Source organism: Phaseolus vulgaris, chromosome 3 (assembly GCF_051622355.1).
Source record: "Phaseolus vulgaris cultivar YP4 chromosome 3, ASM5162235v1, whole genome shotgun sequence".
NCBI lineage: Eukaryota > Viridiplantae > Streptophyta > Magnoliopsida > Fabales > Fabaceae > Phaseolus > Phaseolus vulgaris.
The window spans coordinates 40,553,687-40,577,260 of NC_143500.1; the positions used below are offsets into that span (position 1 = coordinate 40,553,687).

Sequence of the window (23,574 nt, forward strand, 5' to 3'; positions counted from 1 at the left end):
TAATACTACATACACAATTTTTTTTAAAACAGTGTTATGAATACATTTTCACAACATTTCTTCTTATCCACACCCATTCTTATTGATTAAAATTTATTAAAAGCTGAAAAATCAACAGAAAGTTATTCAACAAATAAACATAATATTAACACTAATTACTCAGAGAATAGATAAGTTCTCTTAAGCAAAACTGTGGTCTTTTATTTCAAGTCCAAGTAGAGGAAGAACATATACTTAAGAGAATGGTCTCCATCACCGACTCAAGTTGGCTCAACTCTACCAAGCCTCAAAAATCTTATCATAATTCGTTGATCACACATTATAAAGAGTATAGAAAGCATGCAGAATTGTCATTTCAGCTTTTAAAGAAGTTGCCCCCAAGTGTCAAGACACACTTAAGAATATGTTCTCTTTTCTGCTTTTCGAGTGCAGCCATATAAAGAAAACTAACAGCAATATTTTTTATTTCTTTATAAAAAAAATTACAATTTCAATCTAATATGTGAACCACAAAATTGTTTAAATATACTAGTGTTACAACTGCTAATGGCACAACTCATTTGCTCCTAACAATCTATAACATGTTTCAAAATTGGTTGAATAAAAAACTATCAGGATCTCTTCACAATTGCAGTAGCATAGAAAGGATGATGACAGAATGCAAAAGAAATCTTCAACTTCGGGTCAAGGGCTCCTGCTCTGCAAACATTCAAGGCAATGCTGTTGCGTTCTGCTACTTGCTCTATTTTGCGCAGCTCAGCCATTGTGTCAGGGTCATTGACAAAACTACTTTTCACCTCTTTTGCTATCCTCTGAGCTTCCTTGAAGTAATCACACATTGCTAGGGTCTGAAGGAGAAACAAATAAGTGAAAAACCTGATCTAAGAGCATCGAATCCTAATAGTTTTCAAACGAATACTCACAGAAAAGTTAGCATGCATAGTAGACTCCTTGAATGTCGCATATGAGACGTGATCAGGAACGCACGCTTTCTGTAAAAGCTCGAATTGCTGAACAAATATCTGGACAAAAGTTTGTACATGAATTAAGTTGCAAATGGAAAGTTTGATTCATAAAGTACGGCACTTCAATTGTGCCATTATGGACTTGCTGAGGGTTAACCACACAAATCGGGCGTGAACTACATACTATTGTGAAGCATCAACAAAGATTCAGTTTACTGAATATCCCTGGATCTGTTTGATTCGCAAAATGTACTTGAATACCACAGAAAAAGACTCTAATGCAGTTTAAATAATCTATTGAAGGTTTCTCCTTGTATTTCTCCTTGTATTTCGAAAAATATATACTTGCATATCCAAAACTATCTTTTCTTATTATAGATAAGATTACAAGTATTCAACTATTTTTTTCTTATCAACAATGAAAAGATTGCATGTACTCAGGCAAAAAAAATAATGCAATTTTAATAATTAATTATCCATAAGATGTATTTGTTTGTCTGAACGACGTCCATGAAATGTTAGGTATTATGAAACCATAATTTAGTATAGGATGTATGGGAGATGAGTATTTGCTGGTTCTAAAGGACAAAAAAGAGGACTAAGATTAAGGACCCATCTGAAAACTGAATCCAGCACTGGTAATGAAAAGATTCATCATTGAAATTTAGTGAGACTAGATTAAATGTTAAAATTGAAATTAATAAAAATCTGATGAAAACAATAAACTAATTGAAATAGTAGCCATTGTTGTTATCTTATTTATTATATTAATTTGATATCTTTGAAAAAACAAATCAAACATTACAAGTTTGACGCTTAATTTTTAAACGCAAAAAAAATTAACACTAAAGTTTAAAGTATATTTGATAAGGCCAAATAAGCTAGCTAACTTGTAAACTAGATTAACCAAAACAATGATATTTGATACCTTAAAGTAGCTTTGGGATTTCTGGCTTATAAGGTATAATACAAATTACTTCAAATAGCTTTTAACTTATTTGATTTTCTTTCATTACTTCCTTTCTATTTTAATACATTTTCTTGTTATCTTTAATTTTTTTTTACCTATAATTACAAACAATGAAGATTGTAAAAAAAGAAATTCAATGTCACAGTAATTTAAATTGAACAATTAAAAATAGTAAATTTATGAAAATATATTAAAATTAAATTTGATTAATACCCATCAGATCAACTAGTTTAAATAAAATAAATTTTTTAAATTAAAAAAGCGTATAGAACTTTTAAAAAATAAATAGAAACACTAAAAAAAGTTTAATAATATTTAATTATTTTTTTAAAATATAAATTTATGATTACATAATAATATATTTTTGTCTATATAAATTTGATTTATATGATAAAACTACATGATAAAACTAGTGTAGTTTGGTCCTTTATTTTACATTTAATCAACTTCAGTTAGTTCTAAAAACACTTTCATTCCAATAAATTATCTTATATACTAGGAGCTTATTAGCTATGAGTTTATTAGGTAGTAACTTAACAGCTAACAGCTAGTTTTCGCAAAAGTCACAAAAGACAAGTCGTTTTTAATACACTTGAAAATTGTATATGGGGAAACAGAAAACCTTACCTCGTGTTCTGTATTGAAAGGGCTTAGCAGCGGAACTATTCTGTGCTCATTCCTCAAAGCAGCGAACATCTAGAAAAATAATTTGATTGCTGCAGAATGTAAGTCCACTAAATTGGATCAAATAAGAAAAGCAAAATACGCTACCTAAGTAAATTATCATACACAGGTAATAAAATGTGGCCATGTTCATTTGGGAAAATAGGGTTCTCAGTTTTCATGTACAGACTACTAAGTTCTGGGTCCTACAGATCTGGGAAGAAATTTTCAAGCCACTAATGTCTCTGTCTCACATCTCAATTCCTAGATGAAATAATGAAAGACATTGCCATTGACAATATATACAGAATTACCATGCTTAGCCCTTCAGATAGATATATTTGGCTTTGAAGAAACAAAACAGCAGCAGAGATCTGATAATCCATTTCTCCATCCTTAAAAGAATCCCTTTTTTTCTTTGTCTTTTTCTTAGCTGGTCAACAGGACACAAATACATATTGAAGTCAGAGTCAGAATAAGCTTTTTTTTTCTTCTGATAACCAAATGCACTAATACAAAAACTCTTAATCATAATACTGTAGGAGGCATTAAACTGTTGCCAAACATAAAGCAGTGTATTCCCTCTTCCCAAATATAAATCACTTCTAATGATAAAAAATCTTGATGAATTACCGTCACATACCAGAGTCACTGCTCATTGACATCCGGAGATGTTTCTTCTCCGCAAGCTTGATTAACACAACATAAGTATACCAGTATACCATGCAATAATCATGGACAGAGTAGAGTTCCAGTTCAAATCCCAAATTGAGAAACCGAAAAGCTATCCAATAAGTTTGCTCTTCTACCCATGCGAGAATGTGTTGGTATATTTTGAAACAAACTTTCTGCTAGAACAGAGTAATATTAAATATTAACAGATGAATTGTAGTTTAGTGAAAACAGCTAACAGAAAGTAAATCAATAAATGCCCACTAAAAGTATGCGTGCTGCAATACCATGAGAAAATTCACATCCATGCAAGTAAATGGTAAACCAACAAGCAACAGACCTTATTGTTTGGAGCTTTTGAGGCTTCTTCAAACTCTCCTTTAAAAGCCATCTCCAGCTTCAGAGTAATGCAAGATTAAATCAAGATTAGCTTTAAATGAACTTCCGGCAGTCATAAAATCTAAATATTTGCATTCACCATAGAAGCTGAATCCTACACCAAATGCTGGAATATCTCAGAATTTAATCTCATTCCCTATACCAAATTTCAATTTTATTCTTTTTCATTTTCTTCTTCTTTTGAGTTTTTTAGAGGATGGGGGTGTCATAAAATACAAGTATTTACATTAACCACAGAAGTTGAATCCTACAGAAAATACAGGGATAGCTTGAGCATTATTTAATATCTTCCCCTGTACCAAATTTCTATTGTATTATTTTTGCATTTTCTACTTCTTTGGTGTTTTTCATAGGATGGGGGTGTCATAAAATATAAGTAATTGCATTAACCATAGAAGTTGAATCCTACAGCAAATGCAGGGATAACTTGAGTGTACCAAATTTCTATTATATTATTTTTGCATTTTCTACTTTGGTGTTTTTCCGAGAATGGGGGTGTCATAAAATATAAGTAATTGCATTAACCATACAAGTTGAATCTTATACCAACTACTGGGATATCTTGACCATTTAATTTCCTCCTCTACACCAAATTTGTATTGTATTCTTTTGCATTTTATACATTTTTTAGAGGAGGATGGGGATATTTTTTGTTGTCAAATAAGAAAAACAAACACTAGTAACTCAAAAAATTCAAAAATTCCAATCCCCGAAAAAGAAAAGTTTCTCAGAGTAAGATAATGGCAGTTAAAGAAAAATCTCAAAATTTTATGTCAATCGCTTGTACCAAAGAAGAATTACAAAGCATCCAGAAAAACCTTTGTAAAATTTAACTCAAATTCTTAAAGAAAATAGGGCATGCTAAATGAAACTGAATGGAGCAAAATTTAGAGTGTGACTTCTTGTACTTTCCTTCTTTTACCCCATTCATTTCAGTTTCTTGTAATTTAAAGGCATAATAAACATATTCAAGCAGATTTTACGGCATAGTAAAGAGAAAGGAGAGGGGTAGTTAGTTGTATACTTGAAAAATAAGTAAAGGACACACCTGTACATAGGTGACACGCCAGTCTTGTAACATTTTCCCTAGCTTGCGCCTTTGCCATGCAGCATTTGTACAAATAATTTTGAGTAAGTTTATCACCAACTGCATGCATAAAATTATACCGATTATACAATGTCTAATTCAACAAATGATGAGCTGTGCAACCATTTCATTGGAGGAAAATAATTTATACAGGAATAATACTGTCCTCGAGTAAAAAAAATCTAGGTTTATTATAAAAAAAACTAAACAAAATTAAACAGAAGGCAGCAACTGAGCCTTTATAAATTCAGGTAAAAAGATGAAGATCATCATCATCAAAAGTATGCATGTCTATACGAATTCAGCACATACAAAAGAGCAAAAGGGGTCATGTTATGTTAGATCATTAATAATATGCCATATCAATGCTTTAATTGCATTACCTGTCCTAGTTGCACCATAAATTCATTTTTCTGAATGTCATGCATCTCTGCAACTTCAGGTAATCCAGCAGCTCGAGTGATCATAGAAAAAATAGGATCTCGACCATAGAGTTTCCCGTCCTGGACCAGCAGAAGCTGATAACAAGTTTAAATGGTTGAGGTTGGAGAACAAAGAACACAACAATAGTAGTATTTAAAATTCTACAACCATGCATATCTAGCATGGCTTTACAGGTAAGGATGGAGTGACACAATGAACCAATAGCACAAAGACATGCATCAACATTCCAATAAGAAGCTTGAAGATGTAATAAGTGTTACTTTGTGCGTCTCAACCATCCATAGCAGGTTCTTCAAAAGTGTAAGTGTTACAAGAAATCAGGTGCTGTGCTTTGCCATGGATAACAGTTCCTTACATATTTTGACTAATAGATGTAAGTTTTATAGTGATGTAACTCTCCAATATTCCATTCAACACAGTAAAAACTAAGATAATGTATTATAATACTCATTAACAGAGTCATATCATCAGCCTAAAATTACTACATGTTTATCAGCCAACTCCATCACATATAAACAAAGGGAAACCGAATGCTACAAAGCTCCCACTGCATTCAAGGTTCAGGGAAAGGTCAGACCAACATGATCTATAGCAGGCAGCCTTTCAAGAGGCTGATTCCTCGACACAGAAGGTAGAAAACAAATTATATTTTCAATAAGGTACTTGGAAAAAGTTCTAATGTTCATAGAAGACAATATATATGGCTCCTTCCAGGTTGTCTCCTAAGAGAAAGCATGTGAAAAAGAAAAACTAATTGAAAAATATTTAATTTGATTACATATGTAGAAGATTCATTGAAGTATCTATAACAAGACAAGAAAATCCTCATCAAATCAAGGAGAATCAAGGAACATTTGAATATCCACCTGAAGATGGGCTCTGGCAACCAAATCAGGTTGAGATTTCTGGAATTTAACCACAAAGAGTAAAGCAGCTTCCAACGATGGGGCCAATGTGTAGGAACAAATAACATCTAGGTCTTGAAGGAGTTTCATGAAATATTCAAGGGCCTGGAAAAGATAAACTGGAAATATTATAACAATTGAAGTAAGTTTCATGTATTAAAAGCAGCCCTGTAAACACTTACCTTTTCCCAACAAAGAATTTTGATTGACCTTGGTGGTGTTGGGGCAGATAATCTACAGTTTAAACTAGCATCAAAGCCAATTGGTTGACAACCTGATGCAGTTGTATTCTCTAAGTTTTGCTCAGACATTCCATGAGCATTAACTCTAAGAAAATCTGAACATTTTTTAATGTAATCAATCTCTGAAATGCATGACGCTATGTGTTTCCTTGCCAACTCCAAACCTCGTCCTTGGGGTCGTTTCATAGACATCAAAAGATGGTAAAAATGCTGAAAGAAAATTATGTCATAAAATTAGTCAAAGAGAGTGTTTAATTGATAAGAAAGAATTGAAATTGAAATGATAGCTGAATTATCACAAGATGGAAGCAGAAATATACCAGATAAACAAAAAATAAAAGTACCATCAAAGAAAGCCACTAGGAATAGGGTAGTTGCAAGAAGGATTGGGTAGTTTGGAGGTCATACATTTGAACCTCCACGTAGTCATTGTGACCAGAATAAAGATATATATGGAATACAGAAGGTTCTAGATATGGGTGCCCAAAGTAGCCTAACATAGAGGATATGGGCATAAGGAGTAGGGACATCCTCAACTTCTTTTATCATACTAAAACTATGCTAATAATGGGAAGTTCAAGAAAAGGGTGCATGATAATTTTACAGTGCTTATCATCATATCTTCAACATGTGTAGATTGATTAAATATATTGAAAAAAGTGTGTTTATTTACAAATTGACACAACTTACGTATATCTAATAAATTATGTACAACTGTAATTTGCATTATTTGCATAACTTAGAAGAGAATAAACATAGGATAAAACCTTACGAAAACGTAATCGACACAACAGCGCTTTGCAGTAGCCTTCTTCCAGATCAGGATTATTTTGAAGTGGCTCAATATCTGCAACCGAATAGCTCAACTAAATTAAAAGGTACAAGTATATATTGGGGAAAAGTCAGCATGATTGAGTTTGGCATTATGAAACTTAGAGACTGTACTAGAACTTTGGACATTATGAACAATAAATGAAAATCATAATTTCCTATGCCATTGAACTCCAAACTTCGATACATCTTTGTTCGCCAATTTCACCATTGTACACACAGCAAAACAATTTTCAAAGAGAAATATCAAAAAATGATCAAACATTAAAATGACACACATATCTCCAATACACTACATAGAATTCAAGGATGGCATAAAGCCAACAAGTATTTACAACATTTTTAAACATAAGAATAGTAACAATCTTCGAGGGGTATTAATTTTGAGGTTCAGTTTTTTCCTCTTGAACATCATTACTAAGTGGCACCCCTCAAGCCCTTTGGCAAAACTATTGGAAACTTAACGAAAATTTTGATGAGACCTCACTAACAAAACAAAAGTTAACTTTTTAAGTTTCAACAAGCACTTACCTTCTCTTTTTTTTCTTTGATAGGCAAAGTCAAATATATTAATATACTATAAATCAAATATGTTAATATACTATAAGAGGGACCATAGCATAAGATATGCAAGGGGTTTACAATGAAAAAGTTAGAAACATAACCTCTGAATACACCAGTAACAAGACATCTAAAACCAAGCAATTACCTTCTGATACTCTTCTTTTTGATGATGAAGCCTTACAAGAACGCAATTGGCGAGATATTGTTTCTTCGACAGCATTTAGCAATGATAAACACTTTTCATCTCCATCTCCACTCAAAGGAAGGCCATATGCCATGGTAAATAGATCCTCTTCCTGACATGAATAAATATGTTAAATTTTAATAGAAAAAATGCTCTGCAAGAATATGACCTTAAAAATAGAAGGACAAATCATTTATGGTCGTACATTCACAGAAATGTAAAGCTTGTGAAAAGTACATATAGGATATATGTAGAGCAGGTGTGAAAAAAAAAAACAATTATGACGACGTGTGTTCAAGTGACACATAATCATCGCAAAGTTTAATCTATAAAGGGAGATCCACACAAATAAATAAATATTGAACATAGAGAATCGTAAATCCTAAAATTCTATCCCATTCTTTTCATCCTAAAGTAATTTAATGAGTGGAAACTAGACAATATATAATCACAATCTTCCAAAAGAAAAAGAAACCATTATTTATTTGTGCAACAGAAGAAATTAAGAATTCAGACAGATAACAACACCAAGAAAATGTAGGCATATAACAGTTAAAAATAAGTGCTGTTGGAATACTTTACTTCATGTGTTCGAGATTCAGAGACAGCTGAAAGGATTGCTTTGCAAGTTGCACGTATGACTTTACAATAAGAGTGCAACAGGGCATGCGACGATGTCCTCTCAGGTCGTAGGAGATAGAGGCAAGAATAGACAGTTTGCGCCAATGAATGACCCTTGTGCCATGTTGCCTGCAATTTCAAATGACAACTAACATAAAAGTAGGAAAATGTATACTGAAGAATTGTGTAGAACAAACAGAGCTATTGAACACAAAAATGTTACAGATGTTCATAAAGATTCTAATATTCTATTTTACTAAAATTTTGGCATATAGGACCAATGCTGTACGATTAATTGTAGAGGGGAGGGAGGGGGAGAAGCAAGATTTGGAAGTGCACAGTGAAATTGGAGAATAAATTACAGTGCATAAATAAATAAAGACTAGAGAGCCTCCCATCAAGATTGTACATTTTGTCAACCCCACGAAAAAATGAGCATGCATATGTTGATGTTTCTGTACGTATTTTGACTTTTGAGACAGACATTTTCAGACATCTTAGAAATAATTCTACAAAAAAAAATGATTCTACCATACAACCAACCATATCTAAAGCAGTGGCAACTGGCAAAATGGTATAAATACCTCACAAGCTAGTAGATGATCCATGATGTCAATCACGCATTGAACATCAGTAGTTTTATCAGCACTAATAGGAACAGGAGCGACGCCATTCTCAATGGCTTCATCGAGAGAATAGTATGTACAAGCAATACCGGAATCCATCTTCGGGTCCATTATCTGAAAAAATTCAATAAATAAGCAATTTTTACAAGCCCTCTGCATAACACACCCCCTGACATTTCTCACACAGCAATAAATAAGCAAGGTAATCTCGTAACCCTATATCAAAACTACTTATGCATAGGAAAATTAAATATAATTATGTTTCTTTGAAATGCAGCTTAAACCAAACATCAAGAAAACCTCCAATGCGGACATGGCAGCAAAAAGATTGAAGTTGTCTCCATGAATAAGCTCTCCCTCTTGAAGATCTGCCAAGGAACAAGGAAAGTTACTTCAAAAAACCACTTTGCCAAACACACCATACTATAGCAATTGGTGTTGTTAATATAAGCCAAAAAAACGAACAAACAACTTTCACACTAGCATTTAATTTGATGAATTTAATTTAGAGAGAGTGGTTATGAAGAGGCGATGAAGTTTTAGGGAAAGAAGAAAAAAGGACGAAGCAGCATGTTGAGAAATTGAGTGAGAGAAGTGACCCTGGCACGCGGCGTTGAGGAGAGGGGACACATCGGCCCAAACGGAGTTTTCGCCGGAGGGAATGGAGGCGCGTGGAGGAATAGATGGCGGTTCAGAGGCGCGATCCTCGGCCATGGATTCTGGAACCTTAGCTTGAAGCTGTGCTTCAGATTGAGAAGGGAGTGGGAAATGTTTTGAGTTTAGGCTGCGGTTTTGTTTTTGTTTTGTTTTGTGGAAAACTGAAACAACACTTTCTTTTTCCCTCAGAGTAGCGTGAAGTGGAGAAGTTTGTTTGGTTGAGTTTTGGAAAAGCTACACGAGTGAGGGGTGAATGGGTGAAAGGGTGAGGGAGGGTTTAGTTTAGGGTATGTTTGGGATCATAAATGGATCCAATCAATCAAGGTCTTTACATTTTCTTCGCCTCTTTCCAATTCTCTTTTCACTTTATTTTTTCATGGGCTCATTTTGATTTCATATAAGATATGCTTAAATACGTGTACTTTCAAAATTAATATAATTTCATTTTTAGATGCTTTATTTATATTTTAAATTTAGGATATTGTTTAGGAAAGAATATAGATCTTTTTTTTGTTTTTTAGATTTAGAGATGTTACTATTTTTTTAATATTATAAAGTTGTTTAGCGGAATTTTTCATTATAGTGTAGTTTCATATATAGAGTATGAGAATAAATGGTTACTAGTTTTAATTGTTAATATTTTTCTTCATGTTCAATCGTTGCAATTTCACTTCATTTCCTTCCCTAATTTGTTCTTTTTATTTGCACACTTTTTCTCCTTTATTTACAACATTATATCTTCATCAATATGTATCATTACCAACAAGCATAGTTAAAGTATACTTTTTATTCTAATTTTAATGAATAAAATGTGTTAAATAATATAACAAAATATATTTAAATAATCTAATCGTGGAAGGAAATAACTGTTTTATTATTATTATTGTGTTTAATACTTGTTCGCTTCTAATTTTAAAACTTTCACTTTAAAACAGGATGATTTTGTATGCTAGAAGAAATAATAGGTTTAATTACCTAAGATAGAGAACATGTATGGTATTTAGAGTTTTATCAATAGTAAACTTCAAACATACTCACACAATCACGTCTTATATGAAAATGAGTTAAATGTAGTTAACCAAATGTATCACATTAACAAAGATTTCTCAACTGTTTTGAGTTAAAATTGAAGACATTATCTCCTAAGAAAAAAAGGAAATACTTTTAAATTTTTTTATTCATTTATGAACAGATGGGAAAGAATCCCAGCATTCACCTATTTGGATTCATTTCTGAACAACTGGGGGAAAATCCCAACATTCACCTATTTGGTCTATTTCTCTATTAACAATAAACCAAATAAATCAAGTCCTCCTCTTAATGACGAATATTATTTCTTATGTATCATAATATATTAAGTGTCTCCATAATGTAAATAACAGTCGATGTTTCTTTTCTACTAATACAAAGATACACCTCCACAAGCTAGCATGAAAATGTAACCAAGATTTCTTGGTAACAGTGCAATCCACAAGTGAATCATTACTTTCTTTGCAACTTTTTGGTGGTCAACACTTTGATTTTGATATCTTCCAAACTCCAATTGAAAATGTAATGTTATGTCTAGTGCAAAGCAAATCATACACAATACTTTCAACAACTGAATCATATGAAATGTTTTCACGTGTTCTTGCTCAATGTAAATTTGTAGGCATTGACTCAATTTAAATTTATCAACCCCTCACAATGAAAGTCACACTTTATGAACAATTTTCATGTTAAATCATTCTAAAACTTGGTTGATATAAGCCTTAGATCAAACATATTTAGTGCACACATTTATATTTTTATTGTACATTCAAAAACACTTTCCGTATGTTTTATTTTCAATTTTTAAGTCATTTTCTTTTATTAGTAATACATTGGGCTTATTAGTAATACATTAGGTTTAATGTACATATTTGTCTTAATTTTGTATTTTTAGCTAACATAACCTTTTCTAATTATTTTGGCCACAACAATTTTTTGTAAATATTATATTTAGCTTATTTTAGTTGTATTTAATTCTACATTTTCAAGACTTCAAAATGGACATATGATTTGTTGGATTTATAGTTATTTTTCTATTTTCTATGAGTTTAGAAGTTGAGCACAAATTTATTGAATTTTTATAAAAAAAAATCACGTGGATTCAATTCCTTGTTTTAGTTTAGACTTTTATAATTGAACTTATAAACCTAACTAGGATCCACATTTAGACACATGGTTACTTCATATTTTAGAGCTTATACATAACTTAAATCATTTATCTAGTTTTGCAATTTTAAAAAAATGTCTTTTCATCTCATTTTTTTCTCTTTTTTTTTATCAATTTCTGAATTTGTCTTTTTCTCTTGTCCTCTCATGTCTTACGTTCTGTTATTCATCTATAAAGAATTGATTATTGAAGATCAATTTATAAAATCAAGATCTAATAAGTTAAATTGAGCATTGTATCTATTGTTGTTTAACACTCAAAGTTTGTTCTCTCTTCTCTAATTTTGAATTTGTACTTTATTTGTAATTTTTATTTATTTATTTTAGAAATCAAATTAATAATTGATTGATTCTTGATTTGATAATTAGATACAGATTAGATTGAATGCCATTTTGATTTGAGTTGTACAATTGATTTAATGGATTAATTGAATTGATTAATTGTTCAAACTTTAATCTGAATAATTGCAATAATATGAATTATTTAATTCTTGAATATGTGAATTTACATTTTATCTTCTCTTGATTTTCAAGTTTAATATGTGTCTCATTTTCAAATTTTACTTCCATGTTTTTAATCCATAAACCCTTAATTAATTTGTACATGAAGAATATTAAAAATTGAATAAGATCAATACATATCCTTTGATAATTGATTTAGGTTGTGCTCTATATTGAAAATTTTAGAGAAAACTTAGAATAATTGATTTAAAAAATGATTTTGAATATCAATCTCTTCAAATAAACCCAAAATACCTTCATATCTTTCTTTACAAATCTTAATGCTAAGGACATGAGATGTCTCACTATGTCTCACCCATCTCATACACCTTTATCATTCATCGAAGGAATATACAATTCATGTTTAAAACAAGAAACAAATTTTACTCCCACTAACCTTTTGGTTTCTACATTGATTCATGATGTTCTCTTCAAAACCAATTGAATATATATTTATGAAATTGTTCTAGCCAAGAAGGATGTCTCCCAACTAGAACATTTAGTTTAACCATAAAGAGTTGTTTTCCAATCGAGTTATTATGCTTTTTTCGGATCATATGTGTCCTTTTTATACTTTACATGTTCTTCCTACTTTCTATATTCATTATTTTCAGTTTTTTTCAATACTAAATGTTAATTCCCTATTTAAGGTCAATTTTCGTTGTTTAAACTATTATAATGATATGAGGATAAAATAATGGGATTGTTATATAGTGTATATTTATTATTATTTAAGGTTGTTTCCATATCGATTTTACTCCTATTCACAAAAGTTTAAAAACTACTCAAACTCGACCTATGATACCACATAAATTTTAAATACAATTTTTAGGTGTTTCAATTTATGTATGGATTTATTAAACTTGTTTCATGTAAACATCTTGTTCTAAATCACCATTCGAGCATTCGAGAATGTTGTAGACTTATATATAAATAAAAAGAATCTCAAAACCCTATAATTTCTAAGTTTTTATGTTGAAGTAATTCTTCCATGTTGGTATAGTTTTCTCCCATCAAATTACCCAATAGATGATAATTTTAAGTGAATATTGATTTTATAATTTTAATTTTAACCAGCAAGATTAATAACTCGTTCTTACACAAAGAGTTTATTTTATAGAAAAGAAACTCAAAATAATATTAGGATAAGAAATGCGACATTTCAATGATTACAAAGATAACAAGTAAAAACAAGAAAAGAAATGATAAAATTGTTTACTTTTTGGTAATAATTTTAAAACTATAAAGAAATAAAAAAAGGAAGTTAAATTTACTCCAAAATGGATCTACTCTATGGTTTACACATAATGCACATTTTATTAGTTTGTAAAAAGTGGAGAAATGTGTCAATTAGGTAGTCTGATGTTGAGTCGTCTGAGCCAAACTGAATGAAGAATCATATGAAACACATCAAACGACTTAGCCGGTCGATTCAACACAAAATGTCTTTGAACTTTCATCACTCTCTTATGCAATTTGAGGTACTTAGCACGGGGAACACTTTTTAGTATTGTCTTGATTTCAGTTATCCTTTTTGATGGAATGTGCAATGAAAATTTACTCCAATCAAGAACATCACTGAAAGGAAGTTGATAGTAATCTGAAACAATTACAGGCACACATCCTGCATTGATAGACTCCACAACTCGAGGACTCGCCACTTCATATCCACTAGGGCACAAGCAAAACCTGCTCTGTCCCATTAGACCGTGATAGTCCATGCCTTTAGGAAGATACTCATGCACTTGAACTTCTTCATCTTTGTCTTTCCAATGCTCAAGCAGTATCTCCCTAATCCTACCATGAGCCCCTCCAGCGAAGAAAGCAAGTATAGAACGATTATCAGGATCATCACCAGGAATCGGTGAGCTTAACTTATAACCTTGTAAGTTCATTTCAGGCATTGACACATCCTTTTCAGGCTTAAATCCTTCAGAAGTGTTGGCATTACACAACACTCTTATCATGTTCTTGAAAAGCTCTTTCCCAGATTTCTCTCGTGAAATATCTGGAGCCTGCAACAAACATAAACACATGTAACATCTAACAATGTAACAGTTTATGTTGAATTATATGTTGAAGTATGTGGTGCAAGTTGTTACCCAGTCATGACAAGAAGCTAAGAAATGATCTGCACCAGTGCTTCTGTTCCAGTATGGGTACCTGGTGGCTATGATGTTGGTATAATCAATGGTGACCCGCATCAATTCATCTCGAGAGTAGGTGGTGAGAGGGTTGTATAGATACCTTACGATTTGGGACACACTTACGGGTAGCATGAACACGTGGGCCTCGTCTGGATGGCGGGCCGAGAACGGGCTTCTTATGTTGTCTATTTCAGCTATTACGTGTCCCTCGATGCCGTATATCGAACTCGTGGGCCCTAGATGTACCAGGGGTGTCTCACCTTCTCTGTAGGTCCACACTCTGAATCGCTTCAACATCTCTATGTGACTTCTGCACAAATGTTCTATCAAAGTCATGGCCATGGCTAAGGGACAAACGGAATTAATTATGACACGTCAATTACTGCAACATTAAAATTCACGTAATGTTCAGTTTGAAAGGAGAAACAACGTGCGAAAAGGGAGGTTTTGGGTTACAAATTATGAAGACTTGAATGAAATTGACGTAAGTCATCAAGAAAATCTGCATGACTGAAGGATTCAACTCATACGAAAATCTGCATGACTGAAGGAATCAACCCATACGAAAATATGCATTGAACCTTACTTTCTAAACAATTATTAAAAAAATGAATGTAGTATTTGGAAAGGGCAATTTTACAGGAAATAATACAAATTCATATTTAAGGAAAAAAATGGTTCCATTTTTATTTTAGAGAGACATTAGATAATCTTTTTAAGTCAATTTTCTTATGAGTTGAAATTCTTTATTTTTGTTTTTTCTATAGAAGTTTTACAATTGTAGACTATTACTCAATCAAACGATTCCATCAGAGTAAATAGACTAAAACCAAAGGAAGAAAAACTGAAGACATTTGGTTAATTTCCTGTTTTCAATCAAATTCTCATAATTAGCAGAGGGGAAAATCTGTCTCTTAATTGTTAATAAATCCTGTCTTAATTATTATATTTTCTTTGATTAATTACCATATATTTAGTTAGATACATGAAAGACAAAACGAGTTCATAAAAAGACAAGGAAAATGATAAAATTTCGATTGCAAATAGCTCTGCCAGTGACCGTAATAATCGAATAAAATATATCTTTTGGATCTTAATTTTTTTTGTATGTGTTTAAATTAGCTTATTTTATAGTTAAATTGTTATTTTTCAGCTTTTTCTCTAATAAAGAAAATTAACTAAAAAAAGTGCTCAGAGCCTTAAACTCCACTCCTAAAAACATAACAAAATTGACCTAATTAATAAATATTGATAATTGGGTGTAACAAAAACTACAAATCTTTAGAGGAAATACTATTGCATTACTTTTTACAATAATGCATATCAACTTTTTTTTTGCCAATATGCACTATCACTAAATTAACATGAATGTAATATATTTAAACCAATATTTACATTTGGTTATAGGTAAGTTGATTATTAGCTATAATGCTTATCTTATGCTCTATTGTTTATTCTTAAAGAAAACAGTTATTCTTAATAACCGTATGAAAAGCATTGACAACCAAGTAAACTATCGACAAGTTGTGTAAAATTCTGTCATCAATTTAAAAAAAAAACATCATTAAAGAAAACCCGTATCTCGTGTATATATATAACTTCCATCTAGCTTCTGCTTTATCCCTACTTTAACGCAAAAAAAAAAATGATTAATCTTCAAAAAGTCCTTAATTATAATTTTAACACCTATAATATATAGAACAACTCCCTGAATTTGTGGCAGGTAATTATGTGTGCAAGGCATGCATGAGAGTGGAAAAAAAGAAGCAAAACTTATGCAAATGGAAAACGCGAGTTAATTTAATTAAACCGTAAAAGTTACTTACTGATGAAAAGCATAAGCGTTTCTGTAAACGTTTCCTCTGGGAACAAAAATCTCTTCTTTTTCTGATGTGAAGTTTCTCCTTTCTATCGCTCTACGTATAGCTGCTCTTGCTTCAGCCAAGTCTTCTTCAATTCTCATTAAACTGTTACTCTTCTTCTACGTATATTAAACACAATTAATTCAGTAACAACAAAAAACACCTGAGTTTTTAAAAAAAATATTCAGACCACGTGAATAAAATATAGAACTTTTCCATCATGAACAGAAAAAAAGAAAAAAAGAAGAAGAAGAAAAACACACTTTAATGTGAAGGGGTCTTGTTTTGACAATGGTGGGCGTGAATGGAAGAGTACGATGTTGTTCCTTTGACGCGTCGAGAGTTTTGAGATGCTCCTCGGATGGTAAAACGTTGATGGCGGGTAAAAGGAAAGCAACGTCGTTTCGTTGATGTGCAAAGAAGGCGAGGAGAATAAGAACAGTGAACAACGTTACTGAGAATAGAAGCCATGAATTAAATGTTGGCATGGTTGTTGTTGTGTCAGTTTCTGAGTTTGGTGATGGACGGTTACTTCTTCACTTGTTTTTCTGTCTCACTCTTTCTCTCTATGTATGATCGATCAGTGATTGCACTATAGAGATGGGAAGAGAGACACAGCATGAGGAGCGTGGTATTGAAGAAAAAAGTTGACCTACTATTAGAGACGACTCACACTTACTTGTGGTTTGGTTCACAAAAGTTGGTCAAGGTTTCATCAAACATTTTCTGAATGAAATCGATGGATATATATTATGTGATTTTTTTAAATATTTTAAAAAAATTTGGTCAGGGAATCACAACTATATATATAATATATATATGATTTCATACAATATTAGGATATATTATAAAGTCGTAAGAAATACGTTGTTGATCGTGGAAAAACATATGAGTGGATGACTAAGGAAAATAAAAACATTTATTAAGAAATAAATTTTAAACCTAACTCAATCTCATAAAATTGGTTTATAATGTGAGATTTGCACTCATTAATTATATATTACAAAATGTCTTAATCTCTAGTCGATATGATATCTCCAATATAAGGTGTGGGTTGGAGATCATACATCGATTGGATATTAAAACATTTCATAGTATATAAGTATGTACAAACCTCACTTTCCATCGATTTTATGAAATTGAGTTAAGTTACTTCTTAATATAATATAAAAAGTTTATCCTAACGAATTTGGTGAATTTATGAAGTCATCCACAAACTGTTATCGGATCACCCATAATATATAGTTTTGTATCGATTTTATAACTTTTTAATAATATTAGTCACCATTAATTATTCTAACCCATGATTCGGGTCTTGTGTGATAATCGTTTAGTGCCCTTCTTCCAATACATGTTAATTCTGTGTTTTGTTTTTACTTATCTAATTTTACTTTCTTTTCAACATAATTTAGCCCTAAAATTTTACTCATGTGTGAGTTAAAAAAAAATCAGCAGATTCAAATATTTTTAGATTAAATTATATAAATATTAAACTAATGTATTTTTTACATTGCTTTATAAATATCGAATCAACGAACCATATTTAAATTCAACGTATTTTTTTTGTACCTTAATATTTTTGCCAGTATTTTTGTGTATGAATTCGAACAATTCCTAGTCAATTACTGATTACTGAAGAATAAGATTGGCCTTAAACATTTTTTTCCACATGTAATGTTAATGTTGTGATTTCAAGTCCAACATCATAACATTGCCATATAGTTCATGTTTAATGTTTTATTTTCCAAGAAAATAAATGTTTATCTTTGACCACATTTCCCAAGATATCTGAAATTTCTAAAGCTATAGATAAGCATATGTTTTTTTTGTTATTTTTTTATATTGTTAAAAATTATAAAAGAAAATTAAATATACTTGAAGAAATCGAGAGAGAAGAAATTAATGTAACAGGTAATAAAGGAAAATAAACAGATAATTGTTATTGATAAAAATGAAAAAATAATTAAGTTGATTGATTTTTCAAAATGAAAAATTAATGAAAGAAACTATCTTTGAGGTATCACAAAAAAATGTCAAAAAACATCTTATCAAAAGCTACATCAAAAGCAAAATAATAAGTATTGGATAAGTGAGAAGTATCAAATTCTTATATGTATACATTATAACCATTGATTTAATATAAGAATAATAATGCATCACATATAAGTTAACTTTTTTTTTATCACAATCACTACAAGAAAATCATGAAATAGAAACTAATTTTTAGAAACCAAAATAATTAGTTGCAATAGTAACTAAATTAGAGATCATTTTAGAAACTAAAAGAAAATGGTTTCTAAATTATTTTCTATTATTGTTAAATAGTTTCTAAATTGATATCTAATTAGCAACTAAGGTTTTAACTACCAATTATTTAGTTTCTAAATTTGGTAGCAAAAACCTTGGTTGCTAATTAAATACCAATTTAAAAACTATTTAACAATAATAGAAAATAATAAAAACTAATTTAAAACCAAATTTTCTTTTAGTTTCTAAAATGATTTCTATTTTAGTTCCTATTGTAACTAATTATTTTGATCTCTAAAAATTTGTTTTTATTTCATGATTTTCTTGTAGTGAATAAATAAATAAAAACATTTAGGAGATACAAAATGCGTATGTTACGTGATAACATGTAACATATTAAGACTAATGAATTCCAGGTATATTCTCCATTAATTTCTCAATGTTATTAATCTTTCATTTATATTATATTCCCCACCACCTTACAATTGCTCTTTATTCCCACTTCTGTTCATTTATTCATTAGAAGTTATTTTAACGTTTTAGATAACTTATTTTTATACTATATGCAAGTTATTTTAGTACAATTTATCATTCAGCGACTTACATTTTACATTTTATATTTTATATTCATGCAAATAATTCACATTTTGTTTTCTTACATTTTTTTAAACTTACATGCATTATGTGCAATTACTGTTTTTTTTTTAAATTAAGTCATTTTACTTGATCTTTATAATGTTCGGACAAACCCCTTATTCTTCTTTTTTAATATTCGTTTTTGTATAAATTTTAAAAGGTTTTATCATAAAAATTGCGAAAACATACACAAAAGGTTAAATATTTCTTAAATATTTGTAATAAGACAATAAAATTTTAATCATTATGGATATTAAGAAGGTTGACATCTGTATAAGAATTAAAAAATAAAAATCTTAAGATAATTAGTAAATAATTCATTGTTAGATGAACTTGACATAATTTCTTTATTATTTTATAATTATCTATCTTAATTTTCTATATAACAACTTAATTTTTTTTATCTTTATTATTATTTCTAACTGTTTGTTTATAAATAAGTTTTAAATATTTATTAACTAGATTTACTATTAGATTCATTAAAAGACGATTTGAGGTTATCTAACCTTATTTATACTATCATCATGATTTAATTGGTTAACTGTAATGTGATGTGATGACAACTCCCTTTGTGTACTTGGGACTACTGGTAGGTGGGTGTCATAAGTGTGGTGCTTGTTGGAATGGGGTGGTAGAGAAAGTGCAGAGTAAACTGTCTAGGTGGAAAGGCAGGTGCTTGTCAATGGCAGGGAGGATTTGTTTGATCAAGTTCGTTCTCTCCTCTATCCCGCTTTTCTTTATGTCATTGTTTAAAATGCCCTCTCTGGTGGCGGACAAGTTAGTTTGAATATAAAGAAATTTTCTTTGGGGATGGGGCTCCGAAGGAAGGAAAATTGCTTGGGCTTCTTGGGACAAGGTGTGCGAGCCTCGGGACGTTGGTGGTCTTGGAACCGTTGATATTAGGATCTTTAACTTGGCTTTGTTAGGAAAGTGGATTTGGAGACTGGGAACAGATAAATGAGGGTTGTGGAAAGAGATTCTTGTTTCTAAATACGGTGGGTGAAGAAGTTTAAGAGAGGGTGGTAAGGTTAGTAGGGGCTCCCTCTGGTGGAAAGATTTGAAGCAGGTTTGGGATTCAGAGGGTTGGGGAAGAAGTTTTGAAGATGGGTTTAAGTGGAAAGTGGGTGACGGTAAAGATATCTCTTTATGGGAGGATAGTTGGTTGAGTTGTGGTGCTTTTAAGGGAGTTTTTCCGAGATTATACTCTCTAAGTTTGGCCAAAGAGGCAAAGGTGGCTGAGCTTGGACATTGGCTTAATGATGTTTGGGTTTGGCAGTCGGACTAGCGAAGATCTTTTTTCGACTGGGAGAAGGCTTTGTTGGAACAGCTGGTTCAGAATTTACAAGAGGTGAAGCCGTTTGTGGGAGAGGAGGACATTTGGGTTTGGAAGGTTTGGGGTGTCTAACTTATGTTGTAAACTCAGCCTATGTTCACGTAAGGAGGGTTCAAGGAGGGGAGTCTTCTTCGGTGTACAGTAAGTTGTGGAGGTGTAAAGTCTTTCTTTCGGCTTTGATCACTGCTTGGAGGGTGTTGGAGAATAGGGTTGCCTCTAAGGTTAATTTGGCAAGGCGTGGAGTGGTGGTAGAAAATTCTTTGTGTTGTCTGTGTGGGGGAGGAGGAAGAGTCATCTTGTCACTTGTTTTCTGTTTGCATGTTTGTTTGGCGTGTTTGGTGTTTGTGCTTCGAGTGGCTTGGTGTATTGTTCGTGATCCACAATGACCCTTTGACAAAATTTTCACAGTTCAGGATGAGTCAGGCTTCTGAGTCAGTTAATGATGTCTGGAGTGCAATTTGGGTTGGTATAGTGAGCGAAATCTGGAAACATAGGAACTCGATCATCTTCAATAGATGTGTGGAAGATGTGTCTGAAGTGTTTGCTTCAATGCAAGTAAAGATGTGGTCTTGAATTGTTGCAAAGTCTAATTCTGATTATTTCTCTTATTCTAGTTGGGTTATAAATCTTTTGGCTTGTATGAGACTGTTTCATTGATTCTGGTTACAGTTGGTCTGGGTGCCGGTGTGTTGGGATGATAGACACGTTTTTAGGTGTTTGATGTCTTGTTTTTCTGTATAAGGGTTGGACCACTCCTGAAGTGGTCCCTATTTATTTATTTTTTATTGTTGATAAAAAAAATGATTTAATTGGTTAAATTAAATAGTTTATGTTAAAATTATTTTAATATAACTCTTATCTTAGATAAGAACTATTACCGGGTAAGTCTAAATATAAATGTTGAGTTTTCATCTTTTTATCAAATATAATAAAGTACACTAATTTTTCAAATTGTGTGTTGGTTAATCGAAACCAGTGATAACATGTGCTTCACTTGTTGAACACGGACCAAAAGTTTGTGGTGCTAGCATATGAGAAGGGTTCCATCCAAGTAGAAATGTGTCCATCCGTGAAGTGTGCTTTCCCGCGGGAAAACTTGGTCCACATAGCTGGGCCAGCACCCAAACAGCCGCACTATATTGGCTTTCTTCGCAGGTGGAGTTCATGGTAAAAGTCGAAAAATACTTTTGAAACATTCCAAGCTCGAACATAATGAAGTTGAACTTCATGGGTATCTTCCAAAGGCTCAAAACTACACTAAGTTAATGAGACAAAGCAAGTTTTGTTTGTGCCCAAGTGCACACCAAGTTGGAAGTCCTAGAGTGTGGAAGCAATTGTTCGTCATAACTTGTGACAATTATCCCACACTTGCTAATAAAGTCCTAGAGTGAGAATCATCAATAAGTATGTTAAAAATAAGGTAAATTGTTAATATATCAAATTATGATAAGTGTTAGTCTCTAAATTTAAAATTAATATTACTCTTTTAAAAATAGTTTTTTTTATTAGTAAGAAACAATATATACATAAGTTATATATTTTTTTTAATTTTAATGTGAATATATTTTATGTATCATGGTATGAAAGTATATAGTTGTATTATGAATATATATTTTTTATCAGCGTACTATGAATATATATTATGCACGTTCACTAGAAAAAAAATAATAAGTTGCTGCATTTACTAAATTATATATTATTATAAAAAATAAAAAATTATTGATATTTAAAATAATTTTTATTATTAATAATAACTCTAAATTATTGTCTAATTAGTGACTACTATTTTAGTTACTTTAGATTCTAAAGTTATATCTAATTAAATACTAATTTATAACTATTTATTAATAATAAAAATATGTTAGATATCAGTTTTTTTTAGTTTTTAAAATAGTACTTAATTTATTTATGGTAATATTTTTTTTTTAAAATTAGTTTGTATTTATTGGTTTTCTTTGTAGTGGTTTTTGAATGTTAGAATTCATACTTAAACTCAAAAATAGTTTTAAAATAATAACATTAAATATAGTTAAGTTTATATTTCAATTTGTACTTACTTTTATTGAGTAAACAAAAATAAAATGAATAAAGGAGAAAACAAAAATATCCTAACCTAAAAGTAACCCGATGCTAACGTATTTTCCATTATGAAAACATGTCCATTGTTAAATTAAGTGGTGCTCCATTTCTTAGCAGTCCATCTTTTATGATTGCATCCACTTTGGCCCTTTTGAAGAAGGACAGCGACTTTGTTATTAATGTTTTGAAGACTACACTGAAGAGGACAATAAGGAAAGTGGGTGCCAAACAAAGATTAAAGGTATTAATTAATGTTTTTCAAATTCTTGTAATCACTCAAGAAGTCAATTTTGATGGTGGATGAAAAGGTAAGAGTCAATTCGTCATGATTACTTTTTATAATGCCTTGCAAATTTTGATCGTGGCAGACTAGAAATGTAGAAGAAGAAAGATATATATGTATATAATAAATGGAAGAAGTTTTTATTTTTTATAAAATATGTGGGATACATAATCACTTGATTCCATGGTGATATGGAAGAAGAAAAAAGAGCAATATTAAACTATACATGTGACAATTTAAATGAGTTTTCCGATAAGTTTTTTTATTTTCTATACAAAATAAAAATAAATAAAATTAACTTCTACATATATAAATGAAAATTAAATTATATATATAAAGAATATTTTTTTTTAAAATAATGTGATTCTTTTTACAAATTATTCTATATATAAGATAATTTTAATTTACAGACAAGCTAATTTAAAAATTATTTTAAAAAAAAACTTAAAAAGAAACTCAT

At 30.9% G+C, this 23,574-nt stretch overlaps 2 protein-coding genes across 5 annotated transcripts; both read right to left on the reverse strand.

Moving 5' to 3' along the window:
- Window positions 1-437: 437 nt before the first annotated feature.
- MAK10 (MAK10 homolog) lies at window positions 438-10,131 on the reverse strand. 3 transcript variants are annotated; one of them, XR_016519845.1, is made up of 16 exons: window positions 9,773-10,081; window positions 9,474-9,541; window positions 9,132-9,287; window positions 8,509-8,676; window positions 7,888-8,038; window positions 7,115-7,194; window positions 6,288-6,557; window positions 6,067-6,210; window positions 5,140-5,274; window positions 4,718-4,816; window positions 3,611-3,763; window positions 3,242-3,446; window positions 2,913-3,031; window positions 2,563-2,631; window positions 924-1,022; window positions 438-848 (listed from the first exon to the last, which is right to left on the reverse strand). XR_016519845.1 is itself a non-coding variant. In XM_068608290.2 (16 exons), exons 1-16 carry the CDS (start codon window positions 9,885-9,887, stop codon window positions 612-614), a joined length of 2,172 nt encoding a protein of 723 aa, XP_068464391.1. In that variant the 5' UTR covers window positions 9,888-10,131; the 3' UTR covers window positions 438-611. The 3 variants fall into 3 exon arrangements, 2 of the variants coding, with proteins under 2 accessions (XP_068464391.1, XP_090157008.1); XM_068608290.2 differs by having other exon boundaries at window positions 3,611-3,667; window positions 9,773-10,131; XM_090300882.1 differs by having other exon boundaries at window positions 3,611-3,667; window positions 7,120-7,194; window positions 9,773-10,104.
- Window positions 10,132-13,835: 3,704 nt separating this feature from the next.
- On the reverse strand, window positions 13,836-17,253 carry LOC137805919 (putative glycosyltransferase At5g20260). Of its 2 annotated transcripts, none has more exons than XM_068605798.2 (4): window positions 16,800-17,253; window positions 16,501-16,655; window positions 14,630-14,984; window positions 13,836-14,542 (listed from the first exon to the last, which is right to left on the reverse strand). In XM_068605798.2, exons 1-4 carry the CDS (start codon window positions 17,022-17,024, stop codon window positions 13,874-13,876), a joined length of 1,404 nt encoding a protein of 467 aa, XP_068461899.1. In that variant the 5' UTR covers window positions 17,025-17,253; the 3' UTR covers window positions 13,836-13,873. The 2 variants fall into 2 exon arrangements, with proteins under 2 accessions (XP_068461899.1, XP_090155674.1); XM_090299548.1 differs by having other exon boundaries at window positions 14,630-14,981; window positions 16,800-17,238.
- Between the last annotated feature and the right edge of the window lie 6,321 nt (window positions 17,254-23,574).